The sequence below is a fragment of the Nannobrachium achirus genome, assembly GCF_963921795.1.
Source record: "Nannobrachium achirus genome assembly, chromosome: 15".
In the NCBI taxonomy this organism is placed as follows: Eukaryota; Metazoa; Chordata; class Actinopteri; order Myctophiformes; family Myctophidae; genus Nannobrachium; species Nannobrachium achirus.
Genome location: NC_137822.1, coordinates 33790957 through 33813305, shown reverse-complemented (window position 1 = coordinate 33813305; position 22349 = coordinate 33790957). Strand labels below are relative to the sequence as shown.

The following is a 22349-nucleotide window of genomic DNA, read 5'->3' as shown; positions in this document are numbered from 1 at the left end:
GATTGGCCGATTTGAACAATATTGGAGTGGTTTTGGGGGTTATTGAGGATGCTGAATCCATTTCTGACATTTTCGAAATTCAAAATGTCCGTTTTAAACCGGAAATGGCCATATACCAACTTAAATTGGGATGATTTTGATACTTTTTTGTTGATTTTCCAAATGATCAAGTGACTATTTTTGATAGGCTATTGTGGCAGTCATTGTTCTAATAATTTGTGTGGATTGTCTATATTTTGCTTTTGAAATGCAGATAATCTATAGGCATATAAATAACCACATTTATAATTTAATTCATAATCAAAATCAACAAAAAAGTATCAAAATCATCCCAATTTAAGTTGGTATATGGCCATTTCCGGTTTAAAACGGCCGTTTTGAATTTAGAAAATGTCAGAAATGGATTCAGCATCCTCAATAACCCCCAAAACCACTCCAATATTGTTCAAATCGTCCAATCAGTTTTTGACATATTTTCCATTATTATAGGTGATTATGCTAATTTAATCTAATTATGCTAATTATGAAAATTGCCCAACATATGCAAGTTAGCATCCGGCAGTTTCTAACTGCTGGGGACCCATACTCAACATTTCTAACATAAAACTTTAGGGTACTCAAAATGTCCGGGTTCACAATGGGGCTCTATGGGCTGGCTACTGGACTATAGCAGGGCAGACTGGACTGAACTGAACGCACGTGCGTGCGTGTGGTCGGATTTGCGCTCACGACCCTCCTCCTCGATCGTGCGCCTCTCTTTTGCCTGATAGATAGTGATACATTTATAAACCTATATCATTTTTTAGAAAATCAGATAGTCTATATTTGTTTATTGTCAAAACTACTTGCACCTTTGCAGAGACGAAATGTAGAAGGGGGGAAACACTAGTAGGCCTATGTTTGGATAGCTTTGCAGGTCGGTCTGTGAAAATACAGTTAAGACAATCAACTTTCTCTGAATAGGCTACATAAATACTGACTGTTCCTTTGTTTGCCAGTAGGCTTTGCTATTGCTGCTGTGTGGTGTTAGAGCATTGGTTCTCATTAGTTCTGGCGTCGGTGGACCCCCAGTGGTCCAGGAGGGAGTCCCAGGGGGTCCCCAGCTAAATGATAGTTAGGAACAGGTCTGTAATAACTCAGAGTGTTGTAGGCTATCAGAGAGAGTAAATTAACATTGATTTTACAATTTAAATTGGAGTCTCAGAGAGAGAGAAAAAAAAACACCATTAAATGGGTTTCCATAGCCAAATGCATGTAAAACTGGGGGTCCTTGAAATGAAAATGGGTGGGAACCACTGAGCTGTAATGTTCTCTAATGGGGGTCCCTGGCATATCTTTTCAAATGGTGGTCCGTGTGGGCTAATAAGTAGCCTATCCGTTTGGGGTTCTTTGACCTGAAAAGGTTTGAGAACCACTGTATTAAAGTAAGAATACATGATTACAAGGATTGATTGGGAAGTATATAGTTAACTCTCTTTTATGCAAACAGGCAGGTCAGCTCAGGTGAGAGATTACATCATTGTGTCTCCCTCATCCCATGTCATAGACATATAGCCTAGCCTTATCTACTATATGGTAATAGGGCAAAGTGTCAAAGACTTCAAATGAACAATGAATTGCAAATGATATGAAGCCGTTGTTCATTCAGATTCAATTACATTGCTATATAGTCTACATACAAGAGCAGTGAGAGTCAGCTATCAGCATTGCTTTCAATGAATGGAGTGGAGTTGTTGTATCAGTAGCAGACAGTGTTATCAGGGAACACATGGCTACTGTTATTGCTGTGTTTCCGGTCATGCCTCTAAGGAGGAGTGGCTTCATGGTTTAACCAACTCAAACTCAAGTCTCTGCTTCTGGGGGGTCCCTGGAGCAACATATATTGAGATGGGGGTCCGCGGCCAAATACGTGTAATTTTGAGGGTCCTTGACATGAAAAAAGTTTGAGTAGCACTGATTTAGAAGAATGATTTAGAAGACATTTATAGAATCTTGACTTGCACTGCACATTTTATCGATTTTTCAAAAATAGTGCCTCACTGTGAGCTTGTATATCTGCTATTTTATAATAGTTAAAGCATAAAATAATGGTTGAAGTCATAATGCGAAATAATGCGTTCGAGGTCTTAATGGGTTTTAATAAGCAGTTCATTACTAGAGATGCTGGGTTATAATGGGGGGTTTGTAGTCCATTATAACAGGCCCAGGCATGTCATATAATGGCTCATCATCAGTATGTTACAATTTACAATTTAAAGGAGTAGTTCACCCCCAAAATGACCTTTTCCCCATCCGGAATCAATGGGGGGAAATTTACCATAATATTTTTTCTTAGGAATGCAACAAATACAAAAAAATATTATTGAACTCAACTCTCCACTCTCCATGGCGTGAGTAATCAATGGAAAAAAAGTCATTTTGGGGGTGAACTACTAGAGCCAGACGCTCTTAATCCAGAGCAGATAACAATAAGCAAGGTAATACATTGACTATTTTGCATTTAAATTGTGTCAACTAAAAACAAATCACATGTACTGTAATAGGGTTAAAGTGGTTACTTAATTTTATGTTATACTAACTCAGCACCATTTTGCCGGTGACCCCTTGGAACCCCTCAAGGGACCCGACCCCACTTTGCTCAACCTCCTGTTCTAGATCAACCTCAAACTGAGGACAGCAGCATAGCATAAATTCTTTAGTCTTTTCTGATGACTGCCCAGTGCCCTTAACCCCCATAAACTCTAGTGTCTCTTTTATGGGCATGTCAACTGCTATTTTGAAAATGTTCCAAATGTTTGCCTATTAAGGAAAATATATAGCAGTAATGGCAGTTCTATGGCTGGTTTGATGCTTTTGGACCAAGTCCCTTGGAGAGAGAGAGAGAGAGAGAGAGAGAGAGAGAGAGAGAGAGAGAGAGAGAGAGAGAGAGAGAGAGAGAGAGAGAGACAGAGAGAGAGAGAGACAGACAGAGAGAGAAAGACAGACAGGGAAATAACAGTGGGTAGTTGAAGTGGTTGTTGACTGGATCAAGATGCTGAAGGGCGTGGAGAGAATGTGGGGTGATTGATGTTTTTCTTTTCTTCAATGTGTTCCATCTGCCAGGTGATTCCCCAAACGGATTCCCCAGCTTTTGCTTTGGTCCTCTCTCACACAGGTTGGCACTGTGGGTGGGTTGGAAGACAAATGTTTAATCAGCTGCAAGATGTTCGTTCTCCCATGTTCTCCAGGCTTTCCTCTCGTTCAACTCAACTTCTCAAATTCTTTCGTTTGCTGCCCTCTTAAGTGTCTGATCATCAGTCTGAGAGATGTCACAGTACAGTAAATGTACAACATATTCAAACACATAGTCACAAAATAACACATATACTGTATTAGAAGCATTTGGTTGATATACTGTACACCCAACCACTCCATCAGTTTGTTTCCCTATGAGTTGCCTTTGTTATAACAAACCTCTCATGACAGAGATAAATCCAAGGCTGGGTGGAATACCTGACCCCAAGAACTATTTGTTAGTATAGTTTAAAGCCTACCATTTAAGGTCATTATAAATACATATACATACTAGGGGTGCAACGATACACCAAATTCACGGTTCGGTTCGATATTTTGGTGTCAAGGTTCGATACTTTTTCGATACAAAAAATAAACAGAAATGTCCTTGATTTATAAGTGTATTTTTATAACTACGTATTTTTTTGTTTTAGCTTTGAACAATACGGTACCCTTCCTATAGGGTAGTGGTTCACTAAGTGGGCTCTGCGGACTCCTAGGGGTCCTTGAGGGGGTTCCAGGGGAATGTGGATGTGGAGTGGTATTGTATTGTTCGGTACAGGGTCATTCGGTTCGATATTTCTCGGTTCGATTCGATTTTCGATATTTGGTTCGATATGTTGCACCCCTAATACATACATTGATACAAATTATTTCCACCCACTAGAATCTCAAAATCTTCTTGGCTATTTTCAGTGCTATATATATGTATAAGTAAATGTTCTAAGCCTACAATGATTCTCTTTCTTGGTCATCTTGATAGCAAATCTTGATACTGCTGTGCTGTGTAATAGACCGATGGATGGCTATTGTAAAAGAAAAGAGGATTTTATTTTAATACAAGCGCTGGTTAACTCTGTGGCCTGCAGGAAAGACCTTGTGCGACCTGCCCCACTTACGCTCAAAACAGAAATGTGTTAAGGTGTCGTGTGACACATTGGCAGGTGGGAAAGCTTAAAGCGTTGAAAGAAAGAGCACATGTTCACAACTGTTTGGTGTATACATACATAGAGGTAATGGGTGAGGGTATACACATATACACAATACATAAATACATGTACTGTAGCTAATGGGTGAGGGTATAGTGGCTGCAAGGAGTTTACACACTTTCTCTAGTCCTGCCAGAGATTGTTTGAAGATTGGATGCATGGGTGATGTTACAAATAGTCACTGTCAGGCAGAAACCTTGTATCTCCAAGTTTCAAATGTGTATGTTTTTTTCGCAAAGTAAAGCCCTACAAGGACGTCCCACAAAAGTAGTGAAAACAGCAGATCTACAAGCACACAACGCCTCGCACCGCGAGGCGTTGTGTGCTTGTAGAGCTGCTATTTTCACTAGCTTAAATCATTTTTAAAATGATAAACACAAAACGAACGGTTTTGGACATGATGAAAACGATAACCCACTAGGGGTGCGTAGCGTTCTTCCCATGCGCGCAGGGGGTAGGGGGGTAGGGGGGGATTAACACCTCCACTTTTTTTGGGTGGGGGGGATATCCCCTCCAGTGTTCAGGACCTCTTTAAATTTTTAAAATCGCTTCATAATTGCCCGATCTATGAGGAATCAATCTGCAGTTTTGCTTTGCTTCATATAGATGCGTGATCGCTGATCGCGATGCGTCATGCCAATTTAGCCAAATAAGAAAAGAAAAAAAGCTCTCGAAGCACTATAGGCTATACATGGCATGTTGACAGATTTTAGGTCTAAATATGTTTTTTTCGGACACACACATGTACAGTAGGCCTATGTGCTACAGTTCTGGCTACGTCTGGCTGCCATTACCTAGGCGCTGAATTAAGTAATTAAACAGCCCTATTCTTTTACATCTCTGTCATTTTTGGTCTAATTTTACAAATGTAAATTTCTAAATAATAAATGAAATGTATTTATTATTACTGTACTCAATATCAAACTAAATCAGGTGGGATATGTTTTATTTCGTTTAATTAGGCTACTGGTTCCATCAGATTCCCTTTTTTTTGGCAGGAGGCCGCCGTTCCGTAGCCTATTAATTAATAGGCCACTATGCGTCCATTGTTCACTCAACAAGGCCAGCCTATGTCAAACTGACACGCTGGCATGAGATGAGAGAGACAAATAGATATGTGGACGTGACAAAAAAAAGTATTATATTAATATAGCCTTCTCTCTCTCTCTCTCTCTCTCTCTCTCTCTCTCTCTCTCTCTCTCTCTCTTTCTCGCCTTTTTTTCTCTATACGCAAACAATGTCGGTTCTAATAAAACAGACCTTATTGAGTGTGAGATATTTACAAGCATGATATCACTGTGATATGTGAATAAGCATTAGCCCCCCCATCCTCTGGTTTTATGCCAGTTAAATGGAATGACGGACAAGCTTCTGATTGGTGAATGTACCTACAGCGGTCATGCCATCGGTTTCCTCACACGTTTACATGAAAACACACCCATGAATAATTTTTCACGTGGTGAGCGCACAATTACGATCATCGCAAATCACATAATCAGCTGCTGAGCGTTATTCATGCGTCAAACGCGATCGTCGGCAGTCGGTATCTCCTTAGCACGGGCGTTAATTACCGCCTTCTTAATTGGGCCCTGAGTAGTTCTCATTTCAAGGCGTATTACTGCCCTCTAGAGGCACAGTCCCACCAGTGCAGTGCAGTCAGCTCAGCTCAGCTGTTCTGAATGAGTTTAATTAATGCAACGCGATAGTGACAAGCAGGCAGGCAGTGGCAGAAGGAGACCGTCATTGCAGGTGCTGGACCTGCTGCTGGTGTGTGTAGGCTAGTCTCACATCATTCTCAGTCAAAAAACCAAAAAACGATAACGTCGTTCTTTAAATCAAGCAACAATGTAAGTACCTTTGAACAGATGCATAATGGAAATGCAATTTCGTTTGTCAACACATTTTAAGTTACGTTTCCTCTTGTTACTGTGGGGGGGATACAGTAACAAGAAAAAAATGCCTTGAAATCTGCGTAAAACAACTGTGTAATTCAGCTCAAGTGGAGGGGATATGTCCCCCCCTCCTCTGGGCAAAAGTGGGGGGGATATCACCAAAAGTGGGGGGGATACCCCAAAATTTTTCGCGCGCGCTATGCGCGCGCACATACCTCCCAGATGTGTCCCCTTCACTTTTAAAATGCCTCCTGCGCCCCTGGGTAGTCTGACCGACATTGCGTTGGTCGGACTCTCCCCATTACTAACACCATCTCTATCCGCATGTGTAGACACGTAGTCGAAGTAATGAGGCGTCGGACTGACGTATTCCTCCCGCTCTTGCTCAGGTTAGCTTTGTTTTTGCCACAGCCAGCCCGTTCATGTGTGTAATTGTCTGAGGGGAAAAGCTCTTTAGCAGCCTGGAATCAAGGTCAACTTTTTGATATTTCTGGATATTTTCCCAAAATCCAATAGATGAACAACAAGTCTGGATTCCAGGCAAGCTGGCCTTCTGCGTATCCGCTTCCCACCAACACCCATTTAGACCTTGTTGGTATGGCCTCGGCATTATAACAAATCCAATCATATCTTCAAATGGTAAAATCAACAGGTATTGATGATTGTATCTAAAAAGGAAATGCTGTAGTGTCAATGGGGTGACTATTTAGATTATCTGGTTCATATCAACTGAGCAACTATTGAAGATTTATCTCCAATATTTGAATATTTGGAAACCTGTACCAAAGTGTCATTTTCATTTTGTGTGAGGGTTAGTTACAGTAGCATCCCTGGATATTGAGCACAGGGCAGGCTCACATAAACGGTTGATGCCCAGAAATGTTCAGAACATTCAGAAATCAGAAATACAGGAAGCTTGTAGCTTAGGCCTATACATCTGCTATTCTTTTGTTTTGCCTATCATGGCATGCCCAAAATAAGGACACACTGGTCGAAAGTGGTTGATTGATCGGGACACATCAGCTGCATCATTTCAGCTATCAATGCAATCGGGCGGCAGTGGCTCAGGGGTAGAGAAACCGTCATTAGAACACAAAGGTTTCCCAGTTTGATACCGGGCTCCCCCTAAGTTGGTGTCGAAGAGTCCTTGAGCAAGACCCTGAACCCCTAGTTGCACCCGGTGAGCAGGTTGGTGCCTTGCATGGTTTCCTCCGCCATCGGTGTATGAATGTGTGTGTGAATGTAATGCACAATCTCTGTAAAGCGCTTTGGATAAAGGCGCTATATAAATGGGGGGCAGTTCTCCACTTAGAAACATCACCACTTAGAAACACCCCCATTCAGAAAAAGAAACATCCCCACTTAGAAACATCCCCATTCAGAAACACCCCCACTACACTTCGAAACAGAGTCTGAGCATTCACCAGTTTAGCATTCACCAGTTTAGCCTTCACCAGCGTCGGCAGGATAGCATTTCACCAGGTTAGCATTCACCAGCATCGGCGGCAGGTTAGCATTTCACTAGGCTAGCATTCAGCGTCTAAAGCGTCTAAAGACTTGTTTTGTAACTTTTTACCATTAATCATTCCATGACAATATTTTTTGTTCAATGAAGTTTTGCCTTATAGATGTGTCTGTTTCTGTGTTTTCCCTTATTTTTTAGACTACTCATGTAGTGTGTTACAAAATCATTATATAAACGTCCAAAATAGGACTGTCATTTATAGCTTGCAGCCCTTGGACTTTTGATATTTTGCTGAGTGGCCCCTGAGCCATCTTAACTCTCCCCACGCTTCGAACGATAACGCTCGCCCCATTTTTTACAGAACGTCGATGCCAATACGGCGCTCGTTCGGTTCGTTCGTCTGATGACTGTAAGCTGATGAGGCGTCGCGCGGCCGTTTACTGTAAACACATTTTCCGCTGTGATGGTGTAAAAAATCCATTATGCGTTAGATCAACGGAGAACAATTCACTTCCTTGTTGATTTCCTCTGGCCCGGAGGCTCTGTAGCCAGTGACTGCTCTGAATGTACGGCAACACATAGCAGGACAATTCACATTCATTCTCGCATGACGCCGCCCTCTGCTGCCTGGCAGACCAAAGTGCACTATTGCACAACCAAAAAAAATAAAAATAAATAAATAAATGTCTGTCTGTCTATCTACTATAACGTCGCAAAGGTAAGCCGCTTTTTGATGGCGCCAGACCCAATAAATAAATAAATAATCTGGCAGTAGGAGAGTTAAGCTGATTAAGCCCTGATTTAGAATAATGGAGAAATAATGTTTCTGAATGGAGATGTGAATGTTTCTGAATGGAGATGTGTAATCTAGGTTTAGGTGACACCTCCATCAAACATATAATTTTCCAAATGTCTGTCTGTCTGTCTGTCTGTCTGTCTGTCTGTCTGTCTGTCTGTCTGTCTGTCTGTCTGTCTGTCTGAGTGAGTGTCTGTCTGAGTGAGTGTCTGTCTGTCACAGCGTTTCTCCTCAATGGCTGGAGCAATGGACCAATCCCCAATCACATACACACCCATTTTAACAGTTACAATGGGTGTGTATGTGATTGGGGATTGGTCCATTGATCTGAAATCGCATCCCCATTAGCATATGAACATACCTGACATAACTGTGAAGCCGGTTTGTCACTTTCACAAATCGTATGCTGTATATTAGCGTTTTTATGGTGTATCTATTATCTATTCTGCATCTAGCATGAGGCTTATCTATTCTGCATCTAGCATGAGGCAACATGTTTAACCAGCTCTGTGTGTGTGTGTGTGTGTGTGTGTGTGTGTGTGTGTGTGTGTGTGTGTGTGTGTGTGTGTGTGTGTGTGTGTGTGTGTGTCTGTGTGTGTGTGTGTGTGTGTGTGTGTGTGTGTGTGTGTGTGTGTGTGTGTGTGGGGGGGGGGGCTCTAATCTATGTGGAACTTACAGTATACTGTAGCAGGATGTGTTCAACAACACCTGACTTTGTGGCTTATTAACCAGTTCGATAACACTAAATACAAGGCCAGTGTTTGTTTACCCCGCTAATTTTGTTTGCAGTTTGTTGAAATGGGTTACCTATTAACGGGAACCCTGGCTCACAGGCTCCAGCCTACATCGCCAACCAAGATGTGACATTGATAAACATGCTTGTTTAATGATGAACAATGACTAGCCTATGTTTCTGTAGTCCATATATCAAACCATATTCTAAACAATGTTTAATACAGGGCTGTAAAAAGCCCAGACATGTTATTTTAGCATTTACATTTGACATATGCAGGCCTATTGATGGATTGTGTCCAGTGTTGATTTCACTTCAGAGCTGTGCCCTTAAGCAAGTTTTACCGAACTAGGTTACAGTATGTCTATTTACCGCATCTCACAAAGCTGTCTCTACTCATAAACACACCTTTTGTTTTTGTTGATAACTCTTTTTTTTTTCTTCTTCTTTTTTCTATACATTTTATCCCACGATTTTGTAACCCATTTTCGCCCAGTGCCAATTGCCTATGTAATCCTGGGCTCTGCTGTCCCTCTGCTGCGCCTGGGGAGACAACCGACAAACCTCATGCTTCCTTCAATGCATGGGTAGTCCAAGTTGTTTCTTTTCACCTGACAGGGGAGATTTCCCTGGGATGGAAGTAGCACGTGGAAGGAACACGTTATTCCAACCAGTTCCTTTCCCCTCCATCAGGCGCCCCCGGCTGGCCAGGGGGAGGCATTATTGAGACCAGGATTACTGCATGTTTTTGTGAGGGTATCAACCCTAGGAGACACGGGGAGAACATGCAAACTGTTTTTGTTGATAACTCTGCATACAGTAACTCTACATCAGTAAAACATTTGTGCGTGTGTGAAGGAGACCCCTCCTTCTGCTAAGCCTCTTTTACCCTGCTTTCCTGGGGGTTCACTGGGTTGGCGAGCTTTGCATCTTCCGTGTGAGTCACCGTAAAGCAGGGAGGTCACAGGGGGTCAGCATAGGGAGCATTTTCTGCTCCGCGGGGTGATGGGAAATGAGTTTTACAGCTTCCCCCCCAGCTGACGTGCACGGGTGTTGGAGCATTTAGGGTCGATGCATACTTTTAGAGACACATTTATTTCGGTTCGGTTCGGGGAGTCACAAAATCTTGGCAGCACCGAACAGCCGAATTAATGACGGTACCCAAACCCGCCCCCCGAACCTCTGAATGACGTCATATTGTAGTTTTAGACAGAGCCGAGCTTAAATACATTTGGCTCTAAAAGTGGAGTATGCATCAAAGGGGTTAAGTGTCTTGTTCTGCGACACGTTGGCACATGTGAGCCAAGGGTCGGAACCCGGAGGTCGGGGACCTTCCCAGATGACCTCTACTACGGCCCACTCAGTATTACGGCCCACATAGCGAGTCACCATAAGCACAGAAGTCAGCTGGTGGTGAGTCACTGTAAACACGGAGGTCATATACAGTATGTGCAGTTGGCTGATAAACAGTCGGTGGACAAAGTGCTCAACCCCAGACAGTACTTGAGGCAAAGTATACAGGTGGCCAAATATTACCACGAGTGAAGGTTGCTCTGTCAACAACAGTGGTGGTAAAAAGCACAAAAATCTTTTACTTTTAGTAAAAGTATCAATAATGCAATGTGGAAATGCTCTGCCAACGCATTTCAATGAGAATGGAGCGTTTTTTTTTTTTTTTTTGCAGAAATCCTCTACTGGCAAAAAAAATGCTCCATTCTCATTGAAATGCATTTGCGGATTCCACTCTAGGTATTCTGGTGTGTTTGCACCCTTACAAGTAAAAGTCTGGAATTAAAAAAGTAGAAAAGTATTGGCATCAACATGTACTTTGATTGGCTATTTTCAATAGCCTGCAGTGGTTAATGTATGTTTTGTAATAATCAAAATCTACAAGTAACTAGTAAAGTTTTCAAATAAATCAAGTGCAGTAAAAGTAATTTTTTTGGATCCGAGATGTAGTGGAATAGAAGTACAAGTATTGGAAATACTCAAGGTAATTACAAATACCTCAAAACTGTACAGTAAATGCTTTTAGTTACTTTCCACCACTGTCTGCCAAATTACTGGAGTTAAAGTAGAGTAGTGTAGTGTGTATGTAGTGGAGTCAAAAGTACAATATTTGTCTTTTGAATTGTAGTGTTGAGAAAGTCATTAAGTACAGATACTCAAGTAAATGTACTTCGTTACTGTCCAGTCCACATAGAGGTGGTATGATAAACAGGTTCAGGCGAGAAGTGTAGTGGTCCCGCTTGTCCTGTGTATCACTGTAAAATCACTTGCGTAGTGTAACAGACACAGAGAGAGAAATTCAGTCGCCAAAGACAGCACCGCAGCTTTTTTTGATTGATTAATTGAATACTTTAATATTAACAGTTTGCAGATTGTACTACCAGCACTTTCAGAGTGAAAATAACAGTGGGGATCTTACTGTTTAGCTCATTTGGCAGAGCTTAGTGAGGGGATTGAGTTCAAACGAATCAACCGATATAAAATATGCAGCTGTACGCAGCGACTTAACCAATGAACCCTATTATAGTATAATAATATTCAGCAAAAATGTTGATCTACAAGCTCACAACTTGTCACAATGCGACACGTAGTGAGTGAGCTTGTAGACCAGCTATTTTTTCCCATCTCCACTTGTTTATTGCTTTTCATTTTCTGATGAATTATTCCTGATGAAGTAGTGTTGCAGACTTTATTATAATGTTTTATTGTTGATCTTTGTTTGTCCAGCATCTGGGTGAGAGATTGGATGTGCAATTGTGCATGCATCGTCTTGAAAAATAAATATAATCTTGAACCAATGAAAAGCACTAACAAGAGACCGTCACTAAATTACAACTACTGGATCCACTGGAACACAGGTTCTTTTCCCCTTTTTATGTATTTATTTGTTGGACGTACAAGGTTTTCACCCGACGACGCTACAGTGACAATATAATAGGGTTTTAAGTGTTTAATGTTCTGAAAAACACTGGAGCTCAGCGGTGCCCTTCTTTCGCCTGGGTTTTAAAAAGTGTGTGCGAGAGCGTCTCGACATCAAAGCACTTACAGTAGTATGTGTGTATTCACCTGTTGTATGTGTTTTCATATAGGGAGTTGGCTTTGAAGAAGCAGAGATGAAAGACCACTGTTCCTTGTTTTCCATGAAGTATTTCATGTACAGTAGCAATAGCAAGGAAGGTGACCGCATTGAGTGTTTTCAACCATGAAAGGAGGACCCATAGAGACCATGGGCTCCCCCTTCCTCAATCCAAGGCGACAGCCTTTGTCCTTAGCCTCTCAGCCGCGTCTCTGAGTAGACGGGACCCCAATGGAAGAGGGGGGCCCGTACTCCTAAAACAACCCTGCCCCCCTTTCTCCCACACGGTTTAGCTCTCTTGGGGATAGAGAAGACAGATTCAACTTAAATACAGATGTGACAGAACTAGGCCACTGGACCTTTTATCCATGGAAACAATTGAGCATTATCTGCCACTTAGCCGTATGTATACTGTACTTTGTTGTACAATGAATAACGGAAAATAGACAATCTTTAACAAGGGTCTTCAACAGGGGTCTGGGACCCCTAGGAGGTCCTCAGAGTTACTACAGGGGTCCTCCAAATCTTCCTTTTTTCTCTCCTTTTTTATATTGACCACTTGAAACCTAGCGTCCATATTCTGAGAACAAAAATAGCAGATCTACAAGCTCACTCACAACGCCTCGCGCTGCGAGAAGTTGTGAGCTTGTAGATCCGCTATTTCCGGCAAAGAGCTTTGGTGTAGAGGGGGGAAAAGAGCAGACTAAGTACAGAGTGAAAAGTCAAGTTTATTAAGTATTGACGGTTCAATTGGTTAAATATCTGAAAACACAAATTGACATGAATCACACATACACTGATAATTGTGCTGTCAAACAATGAAACTATGTGGAATATATGAACAGGTTGTGAGGGTCCCTGCTTCATCTCCTTAGCCTGAAAACGTTGAAGACCCCTGATCTATAAGATCACAGCCTGTCGTGATCTACAAGCTCATAGACTGTCAAATGTGACCTACAAGCTCATAGCGCAATCTACAAGCTCCCAGCACATTGCAACATTCTTTGGAACATTCTTTTAACAGCTGTTTGTACAAAAAAAATGATTGAAAAATCCTTTATTACACTTACACGGAAATGTACGGAAATGTACAAATATGAACCCTCTCTTCCCCATTGCCCACAATCTCACCCATTAGTATCCATTGTATTAACGAGAACGGGCTCGTTATGTATACTCCCAGCAGCTTCAAACTGCAAATTGTCTGTTGTAGTCTGCTGGCATTAGTTGGCAAACATGGCATTTAAAAGTCGGGCGACGAAACATTGCATTCAGATGACAGCGCTGCAGCGCTGGTTTGGTAGTGTTGCCAGGTCTGCTCATTATAAGCGATTTTGGTCTTGTTTTCCTGTAAAATCTCTTTGTTGCGTGTCGCTTTTGTTTGGTCTTGTTTCTGAAGTGTAGTTGCTTATTTGGCCTTGCTTTCAACATTCTTTTAGAAAATAGCTAATGTCATAGAGCTCAAGTGGTGAAACTGGCCGCTTCTTTTGGGCTTGTTTTCATAGACCTGGTAGCTTGTTTCACTCACAGGCAACCGGAGGGTTTCCTCTCCCTGTGGTGTTTTCTCACCAAAACAACACATCACTATTAGTATCTTTGCTTTGGAGTCGATCGTTAATAGGAATTGAGAGTTGAGATTGAAAATATGGTATTTTGTTAAATTGTGCGACAGGGAAGTGTCTCTGGCTTGTTTAGGCTTGGTTCTGCAGCAGTAGCAAACTAAAGGTCCACTCTACAGGAGTATCTAGTTGCCTCGATTCTACCGACTCCTTGCAAAAGACTGAGCAGGTTGAGCTTTTCATTGACGGGTTCTGACAGCCCTATTGATGGCAAGCGTCTCTTGTGTACTTTTCCTTACCAGAACAGCCTTTCTCTCTCAACGTCTTTTTCAAACCTTTGTTAGACCCCCTGTGACCCCTTTGTGTTAGATCCTTGAGCCTGCTATTTTCCTCCCTTCATATGGATCAGTGGACTTGCATAGTTTCTGCCCTATATGTGCATTGTTTTGCACCTTCTATCTAATCTCATGCACACATCTGTCGCTATGTGGACCTATCCATGAGTTACTACCATTGCACCTTATATTTAACCTCATGTACATCTGCTTGTGTTATATGTAGCCTATAGGCCTATATCGTCGTTGTCAGGTGGAAACCTCGTATCTCCAAGTTTCAAATTTGTTTGTTCTTTCACAAAGTAAAGCCCTGCTTCATCATACAAGGTCGTCGCACAAAAGTAGTGAAAACAGCAGATCTACAAGCAGTGCGAGGCGTTGTGTGCTTGTAGATCGGCTGTTTTCACTAGTTTAAATCATTTTTAAAATGACAAATGCAAAACGAACGGTTTTGGACCCGACAACCACGATATGTTGATATATTGATTTTGTTTTTTGGTTCTCTTTGACTTGCTTCTTTACGGTTTGATTTCTCTGCATGCTCTCTCCTCCCCTTGTCCCTCCCTTTTCTTCTGGATGGAGCTTGCGCAAAAAAAAAAGAAAAAAAGCGTTCACCCACTTCTTTTACACCCGTAAAGATGATTCTTTGGTTCTTGAATCACATCATGCCTGTTGTCTGTGGCGTGGTGGTAATGTTTTGGCACGGTGCAGGTTGCTGTCACTACGGGGGATGGTATGGGATTGGCGGTGGTAATGTTCTGGCACTGGAGTTGTTGTTGCGACGGTGTGGTATGGGGCTGCCGCTGCATGTGCTGAGTGCCAGGGCCTCTCACTCAGGGCTCAGTCACCGACTGAAGGAATGTGGTACGGATCATTAAGGTCACAATACTCTCCGACTAGTGGCTGCCCAACTTACGCCATCACATGATCTGTGGGAGGGCGGCTCTCCCAGGGAGCTGGTTGTCGGTGGCAACCGCCGACAAAGGAAGGGTGCTGGGGGTCTCCAGTCTCAATGGAAGGGTGCTGGGGGGCTCCAGCCTCGGTTAATGTTGTGTTGTCTAGGATCTGTGGTCAGCTCTCCTTCATCACCCCATCAAGGAGATTTATCTCAAGTTTCGAAACACGCAGTTGATATTCATTCATACAACCATTTTCTTTTTCTTTTTTTTTTCTCGTCAAGTTAAGTTAAATGGTTCATCCAAGAACCATAACTTTTCAGGACATTGAAAAAGAACCAAGCAAGTTACAAGCTCTTAATACTCAGACAGACTTTGATCACGTTCAACCTGACATAAGTTGTTCTTATTTTGTTCATGTCATTTTCTACGAAAGCGCTTACTGCGCAGACCTAATTATTGAAATGCCAAACTAGTATACGTTTAGGGCTGGGTCTATGTTGTTTCTCGTAATCTTATTGACTGCTCATTTTGTATGTCCACCAAAATGTCCATTACAAGCCGGCATTGGTGATGACCGCTGACCATGATGTATGTTCGTTTCCAGGAGATCACTTTGACAGAAGGCAGTCGGGTATTCGGGACATGGAAGAGCCCTCCTCCCCCAGTCTACATGCAGTATTACTTCTTCAACGTTACAAACGCAGATGAGTTTGTGAAAGGAGGAGTCAAGCCGATGCTGACTCAAGTTGGACCCTACACATACAGGTACGATGCAGGGGTGGACGCTAACAAAGCACATTTACCAGCCTGCTGTACTTTATGGAACACGTAAACCATATTCATCCTTCATCTCCATACAATTATTTCTCACTAATGCTCCTTATTATTAGATGGCACAACCAGGGGCGTCACAGGTGGGGGGGGGGGGGGGGGGGGGGGGGGGGGGGGGGCAAATCTTTGAATTCATGGGTTGCATTTGTAGTCCTACACCGGCCATGTTGAGGACCAACACAGGTGTTCTGATTGGTGTAGAACATTAGTTCTATGCCAATCAGACACATTGAAACACCTGTGTTGGTCCTCAACATGGCTGTTTAGGACTACAAATGCAACCCATGAATACATGTAATTTTTAAGTGAAGGTCCATGGCCAAATACATATTTTGGGGGTCCTTCACATGCTGCTGTGAGCTTGTATATCTGCTATTTTTCAATCGTTAAAGCACAAGATAATGCATAGTAATGCGTTCCCAGTCTAAATGGGTTAAACCCCCTCCCCCTATGAAGAACATTCATGGGGGCATTGAATCCTTGTACCCAGGGCCCAGAATTTGGTGTGACACCCCAGGCACAATGTCTGTGTACTCACTCTGTGTGCCTCATTGCCATTGGTGGGCTATCATGGACAGTTCAGACACCTGCCTACCAATGACATCATTGATTTGGATTCTGCGCCAATAGAAATAGCCTTTCTGTTCCTGGAAAGTTAGCATGCTGAAATAGGAGTGATAGTTCTTGCATTAACCCTTTAGGACTGAGGCCGATTCTAAATCCTGAAAAACTTCAAATATTTATTCATAAATTACAAACAAAAAGGTATAGTTACAAATAGGGGTCCCTGTCCTAAATGGGTTGTTAAGGAAAAATGTATAAAAAGTTGTGAGCTTGTTTGTCCAATGTTTCCTCCCGGAATATGGATGCAGTTCATGTGGTTAAAGCCACCTTGTGGCAACAGATATGCCACTAACGATTTTATAAAACAGACCCCACTCCCTTGATGTATTTTCTTTGTCACAGTACGTTTGCAAATATGTGAAATTCCTCTTCTGCATTTACCCATCCTAAACATCAGTGGGTGACTGACTGGGTGTGGGTGCTATTAATACGGCACAGGGAACAGTTATAGGGGTTAAGCCAGGGACACACTGACACACTGACACACACAGGGTGAACCTGCGACCTTCTGATTCCAAGACGACCTGTACCACTCAGCTATATGGTCGTCCTGTATTTAGCCTTAGCTTTTATTGCTGCACTGATATGTGGAGACAGACGGATAGACACGCACACGCACACACGTGCGCACACACACACACACACACACACACACACACACACACACACACACACACACACACACACACACACACACACACACACACACACACACACACACACAATGCAAGCAATGTTGAAGTACTATAGCAGGGTTCCCCAATTAGTTTTCCCCAAGGGCCGAATTATGTCTAGGGTACCATAAGCCGAGGGCCACATTGCAGGGGGCGATGGCGGCGTTCCTGCTACTCCAGCGACAGTTCAGATATCGTCGTTGTCGGGTGAAAATCTTGTATGTCCAAAACTGTTCATTTTGAATTTATAATTTTTAAAAGTACTTAAACTAATGAAAACAGCAGATCTACAAGCACACGATCTGCTGTTTTCACTACTTTTGTGCGACGGCCTTGTATGATTTGCGAAAGAATGCACAAATTTGGAGATACGAGATTTCCACACAACAACGATGATATACTAGTGTTGTTGCTGCTCTTATACCACCATTATTACTGGGGTTGGTAATAATGGTGGTGGGCCAGACTGTAGCCCCCCGCAGGCCGCAAATGGCCCGCGGGCCGCCTATTGGGGAACCCTGTACTATAGTGTTGTTTCATATTGCGTGATTAGAGAGAAAGAATAGCTATAATTTTAGGAAAAAAATGAAAACGTACACTATTGCACTAGGCCTGTTTATAATGGCCCTGTATACACATTTGTCTAATAAGGGATTTAATGGGTGTTGTTGTCATCAGGTTTATTTCCATGAATTAGATCCACAACACCTCCTAATGCCCACTGGTAATGTCTGCAGTCCCAGAATGACCTCCTCGTACCCAACATCACTGAACCTGTCCTTGCCTAAGCTATGTTACTCCAATAATGTTACAGAGGGGGTGGACATAATAGCTTAGCCTTAGTGGGTAGAGAGGTCACCGCCTGTCTGTCTGTCTGTCTGTCCGTCCGTCCGTCCGTCCGTCCCTATGGGGAGGGTTAGGGCCTCAATATTATTTGTGTATGCAATACCGTAATGCACAAATATTCCATGATTTACAAATGCGTTTCTGTTACCCTCCAACTGTATAAATACGTTCCCCATTTTCAACAGTTTTTACCAGTAAGACTCCCTAATCGGGAGATAAGCTACCGTCAAGTCGCATACACAAACTTTAGAAGGCAATGGTAGCCAATCAGGAGGGAATATGGGGACAGATCCATGTTGTTGACATGACTTTAGAGATTCTGTGTACCCTTTGCGTGATTTTAGGCCAAAATCTGTAGGAGCAATGTTCAAAAATGTTTTTTGCAAAAATTGGCCTGATGGTGGCGCTAGAAGAGGGCCATGTGAGAAATCAGGGGCGGAGGTTGTGATTTGCCAGCCAAGGAGTGTGTGTGCAAAGTTTGGCATGGATAGGGGCAACGGTGCTGGAGATAAGGGCAAAAGTGTGACATGACATGACTTGACGGACAGACAGACAGACAGACGGAGGGACAGACAGCCGGTGGAGCTTTTCTTAGTAACTTGCGACCTTACGGTCCCAATTATATTTCAACACTTGCTTTGGGAATGCAAACGTGTGTTTTCCCATGCCAATAAAGCTCCTTTGAATTGAAGAAGAAAACAATTGATATTTGCAACCCTAATTTGGAATAAAACGTGTTCATTTTGTGTGTTTAGGGAATACAGACCAAAGGCCAATGTCACCCATGTGGAGAACGGGACAATGGTGTCAGCCTACAGCCCCAAGACCTTCGTATTTCTGAGGGAGAAATCTGTAGGTGACCCATCTGTTGATGTCATCACCACAGCCAACATTCCAGTTTGGGTGAGCCACACACAGTTCATGAACACAAGTCGCTGCTGTCAGGCAGAAACCTTGTTGCGACCGTACGGTACGTCGCATTTACTATGAAAACCTGCAGATCATGTGCGTCAGTCAGTCAGTCACGCCTCATTTCACGCTTCATTTGCAAGTGTGACTCGCGTCACGGCAACCACACTTGCATTAGTTCTGTCCTTGTCCCTTTTATGCCCATACAGTATATGGAGATCCCTGATGTCATCAATATTAAGCTTAGCCCCATATAGAACCTCACTCTCCGCTGGCGATCTGTAGTTAGCTCCGAGATGAGGTCCTATGAACCTCTTTGCCCGTTGCAGAGGAATTTCTCCACGGCGGCGGCGGGCATCACCCTTTTCGCCAAAGCGTATCCAAAAAGTAAAGGTAGTTCCACACTCCCAGAGTATGATTTTCCGAACACCGGCACATAAAAAGTATACGTCGGGGTTGGGAAAACGGGTTAAATCGCTTATTTAATCAGCCTGTGCCATGTTTTCCCTATTCAACCAAGAACTCCCCCGGCCGCAGCAGCCAATATGCTACTGCTCCCTATTCTTCTACAATGGGAAGGGAGCAGTACTGGCACATGCTGCTGGGGTTGAATGAGACTAAATAAGCGATTTTAACAGTTTTCCCAACCCCGAAATATACCTTTTATCTGGGAATGCCCATATATGGACATATTGTGTCAGTCTCATGATAACCATTGTGGTTGTCCCGATTCGAGTCACACTTAATTCCGTCATCAATATTAAGCTCATATCTGGGAATGCCCATATATGGACTTATTGTGTCAGTCTCTGTTGTTTCAGTGCGACCTAGCCCTTAGGGCGTCTTACTGGTATATCCATATTTAAAACCTTTTCCATAAATTAAATGGCCTATTTCATCTGACTGATTTGTATGTCGCCAGCGTGGCACAAAAGCAGCTGTCAGTCAGATGCTTTCCTACTCCTCATTCACATATCTGCTAAGTAATCATTACATCACACTGTCTAATCCAATCAGAGCTCTCGCTTAGTAAGGGAGGCTCCTTTAATTACGGCTTCTGCTTGCATTCGCTAACGCGCTATAGCTCTGCTCGTCTTTGATCCGAAGCTTCGGTCTGCTGCTGCTTAGCTGCCTCCTCCACCCCAGCCTCCACCTTTTTATCAGAGTCTGGCATAGGCTCAAATACTTGCAATTTTATGTCTGCTGATTCAAGCCAACATATTGTATCTTTTTGCTTCCCTGATTTTGCTTAGCAAGCATGCGTGTACAAAATTCAACATCTCCGAACGCGGAGCCCTTTAACGCCAAGTTTAACTGTATTCCATTTGTTGCAATAAATGGTTAAATCTACTTTGACGTCTAAACTGGTACTGGTTTCCATTTTGCCCCCTTCCTCTCCATGTCCATATCTAGGCTGTTATGGAGCAGACAAGGGACAGCTTTTTCCAAAGGAGTGGAGTCACGTGGTTGTATGGCAGATATTTAACTCTCTTCACCAGCCGTACTGTGGATGAGCTGCTGTGGGGCTACAAAGACCCGCTGCTGGAAGGCCTCTCAAAAACCAAAAAAGGTGTGGAGGACACCTTTGGCCTCATGTACAAGGTACACAACTATTCTGTAGCCAGGGGTGTAAAGCAGTGGTCTTCAACAGGGGGTCTGGGACCCCTAAGGCAGTGTTTCTCAACCTTTTTTCTGCATGGGCACACTTTTCATGCCCCAAGAATCCATGGGCACACCAACATAATACGGAGGTGTAAATATCGTCACTGTCAGGAAGAAACCTTGTATCTCCAAGATTTCAAATGTGTACGTTTCTTCACAAAGTAAAGCCCTGCTTCATCATACAAGGCTGTCGCACAACAGTAGTGAAAACAGCAGATCTACAAGTACACATTTTAGCAGATCTACATGCACATTATAGCAGATGCACATTATAGCAGATCTACATGCTCACAACGACAACGCCTCGCGTTGCGAGGCGTTGTGTAGATCTGCTATTTTCACAATAGAAACGTGTAATACAAAATTCCTCAACTCTTAGTGCTCGTCAGGGTGGGGGGTTCCAGTTAAAATATGATTATTTCGGGGGTCACAGCCTGAAAATGTTGAGAACCACTGGCATACACTACCTGTCTTTGGGCATTGCGCATAAGAGTAAGCGACTTGTTATTGAGCTGAATTATTGTTATATATAGTCCTGGAAATTGGGTTAAATATTCTGGAAAGGTTTTGCAAATTAATTGGTAAAAATGTGTGGGAACCCTGTTTTTCTTACTTTATTATTTTTCTCTGTTTTTAGAAAAATGGATCTCTTGGCGAGGAGTTTGTTTACCACACCGGAGAGCAGAACTACCTGGACTATGGCCGAGTCCACACTTGGAGCGGTCAAAGGTAACACGTAATGCAGGCACACGTACACACGCACACACGCACACATGCACACACGCACACATGCACGCGCCCACAGCAGACGTGAGTCACGAGCACAGCGTGTATCTATTCTGCATCTAGCTTGAGCCAAATTCAGAGTGGACATTTTTAACTAAAATCTTTGCTTTTGGGGGTCCCCGGAAACAATATATTTTGAGATGGGGGTCTGTGGCCACATACATACAGTATAGTTTTGGGGGTCCTTGACATGACAAAGTTTGGGAAGGCAGATTCTACAAATGTCTTCTAAATCCTAACTGATCTGAAAAGCTTATGTTGCTATATCAAACTTTGTCGAGTCAAGGACCCCCAAAATGATATGTATTTGGCCGCGGACCCCCATCTCAAAATATTTTGTTCCAGGGACCCCCAGAAGCAAAGATTTGAGTTAAAAATGTTCACCCCGAATATGGGTCTTGCCTCATGCTAGATGCAGAATAGATACATACACACACACATGTGCGCGCACACACACACACGCGCACGCACGCGCACACACACACACACACACACACACACACACACACACACACACACACACACACACACACACACACACACAATGGATTTATCCGCAGATTTATCAAATCCGCTGATATTGGCCGTATGGAACACTGTCCCCGTCTGTTTATCTTACTGACTGCTGGTCTTATCTTGGCCCACAGGGCAGGACATCCTGATACTGTGATGATGGATTAATGATTTAATAATACGTGTTTAATAACACGTGTTTAGTTACAGTGCTCATCTCTCACGGTGCCCGCTCTGGCCCACTGTGGACACTGTCATCCAACATAAACATGCACATTTCAGTGGAATTCATAAGGATGGTGACGATGCAGAAAAATAGTCAAAGGACATTTTTTTAAATCAGAGGAATACTTTGTGTTTTCTCCAGGAGTAATTAGTATAATTGGTGTGTTGTGCGTGCGTGCGTGTGTGTGAGTTTGCTTTGTTTATCCCCAGTTGCCCCACCAGGTCAGTGGTTCTCAACCTTTTCAGGCTGTGA

At 42.9% G+C, this 22349-nt stretch overlaps 1 protein-coding gene across 1 annotated transcript in view; it reads left to right on the top strand.

Annotated features, from left to right (window-relative positions):
- The window catches only part of LOC308300043 (lysosome membrane protein 2-like), a 44218-nt gene that overhangs the window by 1520 nt on the left and 20349 nt on the right, over positions 1-22349 (top strand). The window contains exons 2-5 of the mRNA XM_080743808.1: positions 15631-15791; positions 18757-18904; positions 20324-20512; positions 21210-21301. Of these exons, the coding sequence (XP_080599934.1) occupies positions 15631-15791; positions 18757-18904; positions 20324-20512; positions 21210-21301 (590 nt within the window). The remainder of the gene's footprint in view (positions 1-15630; positions 15792-18756; positions 18905-20323; positions 20513-21209; positions 21302-22349) is intronic.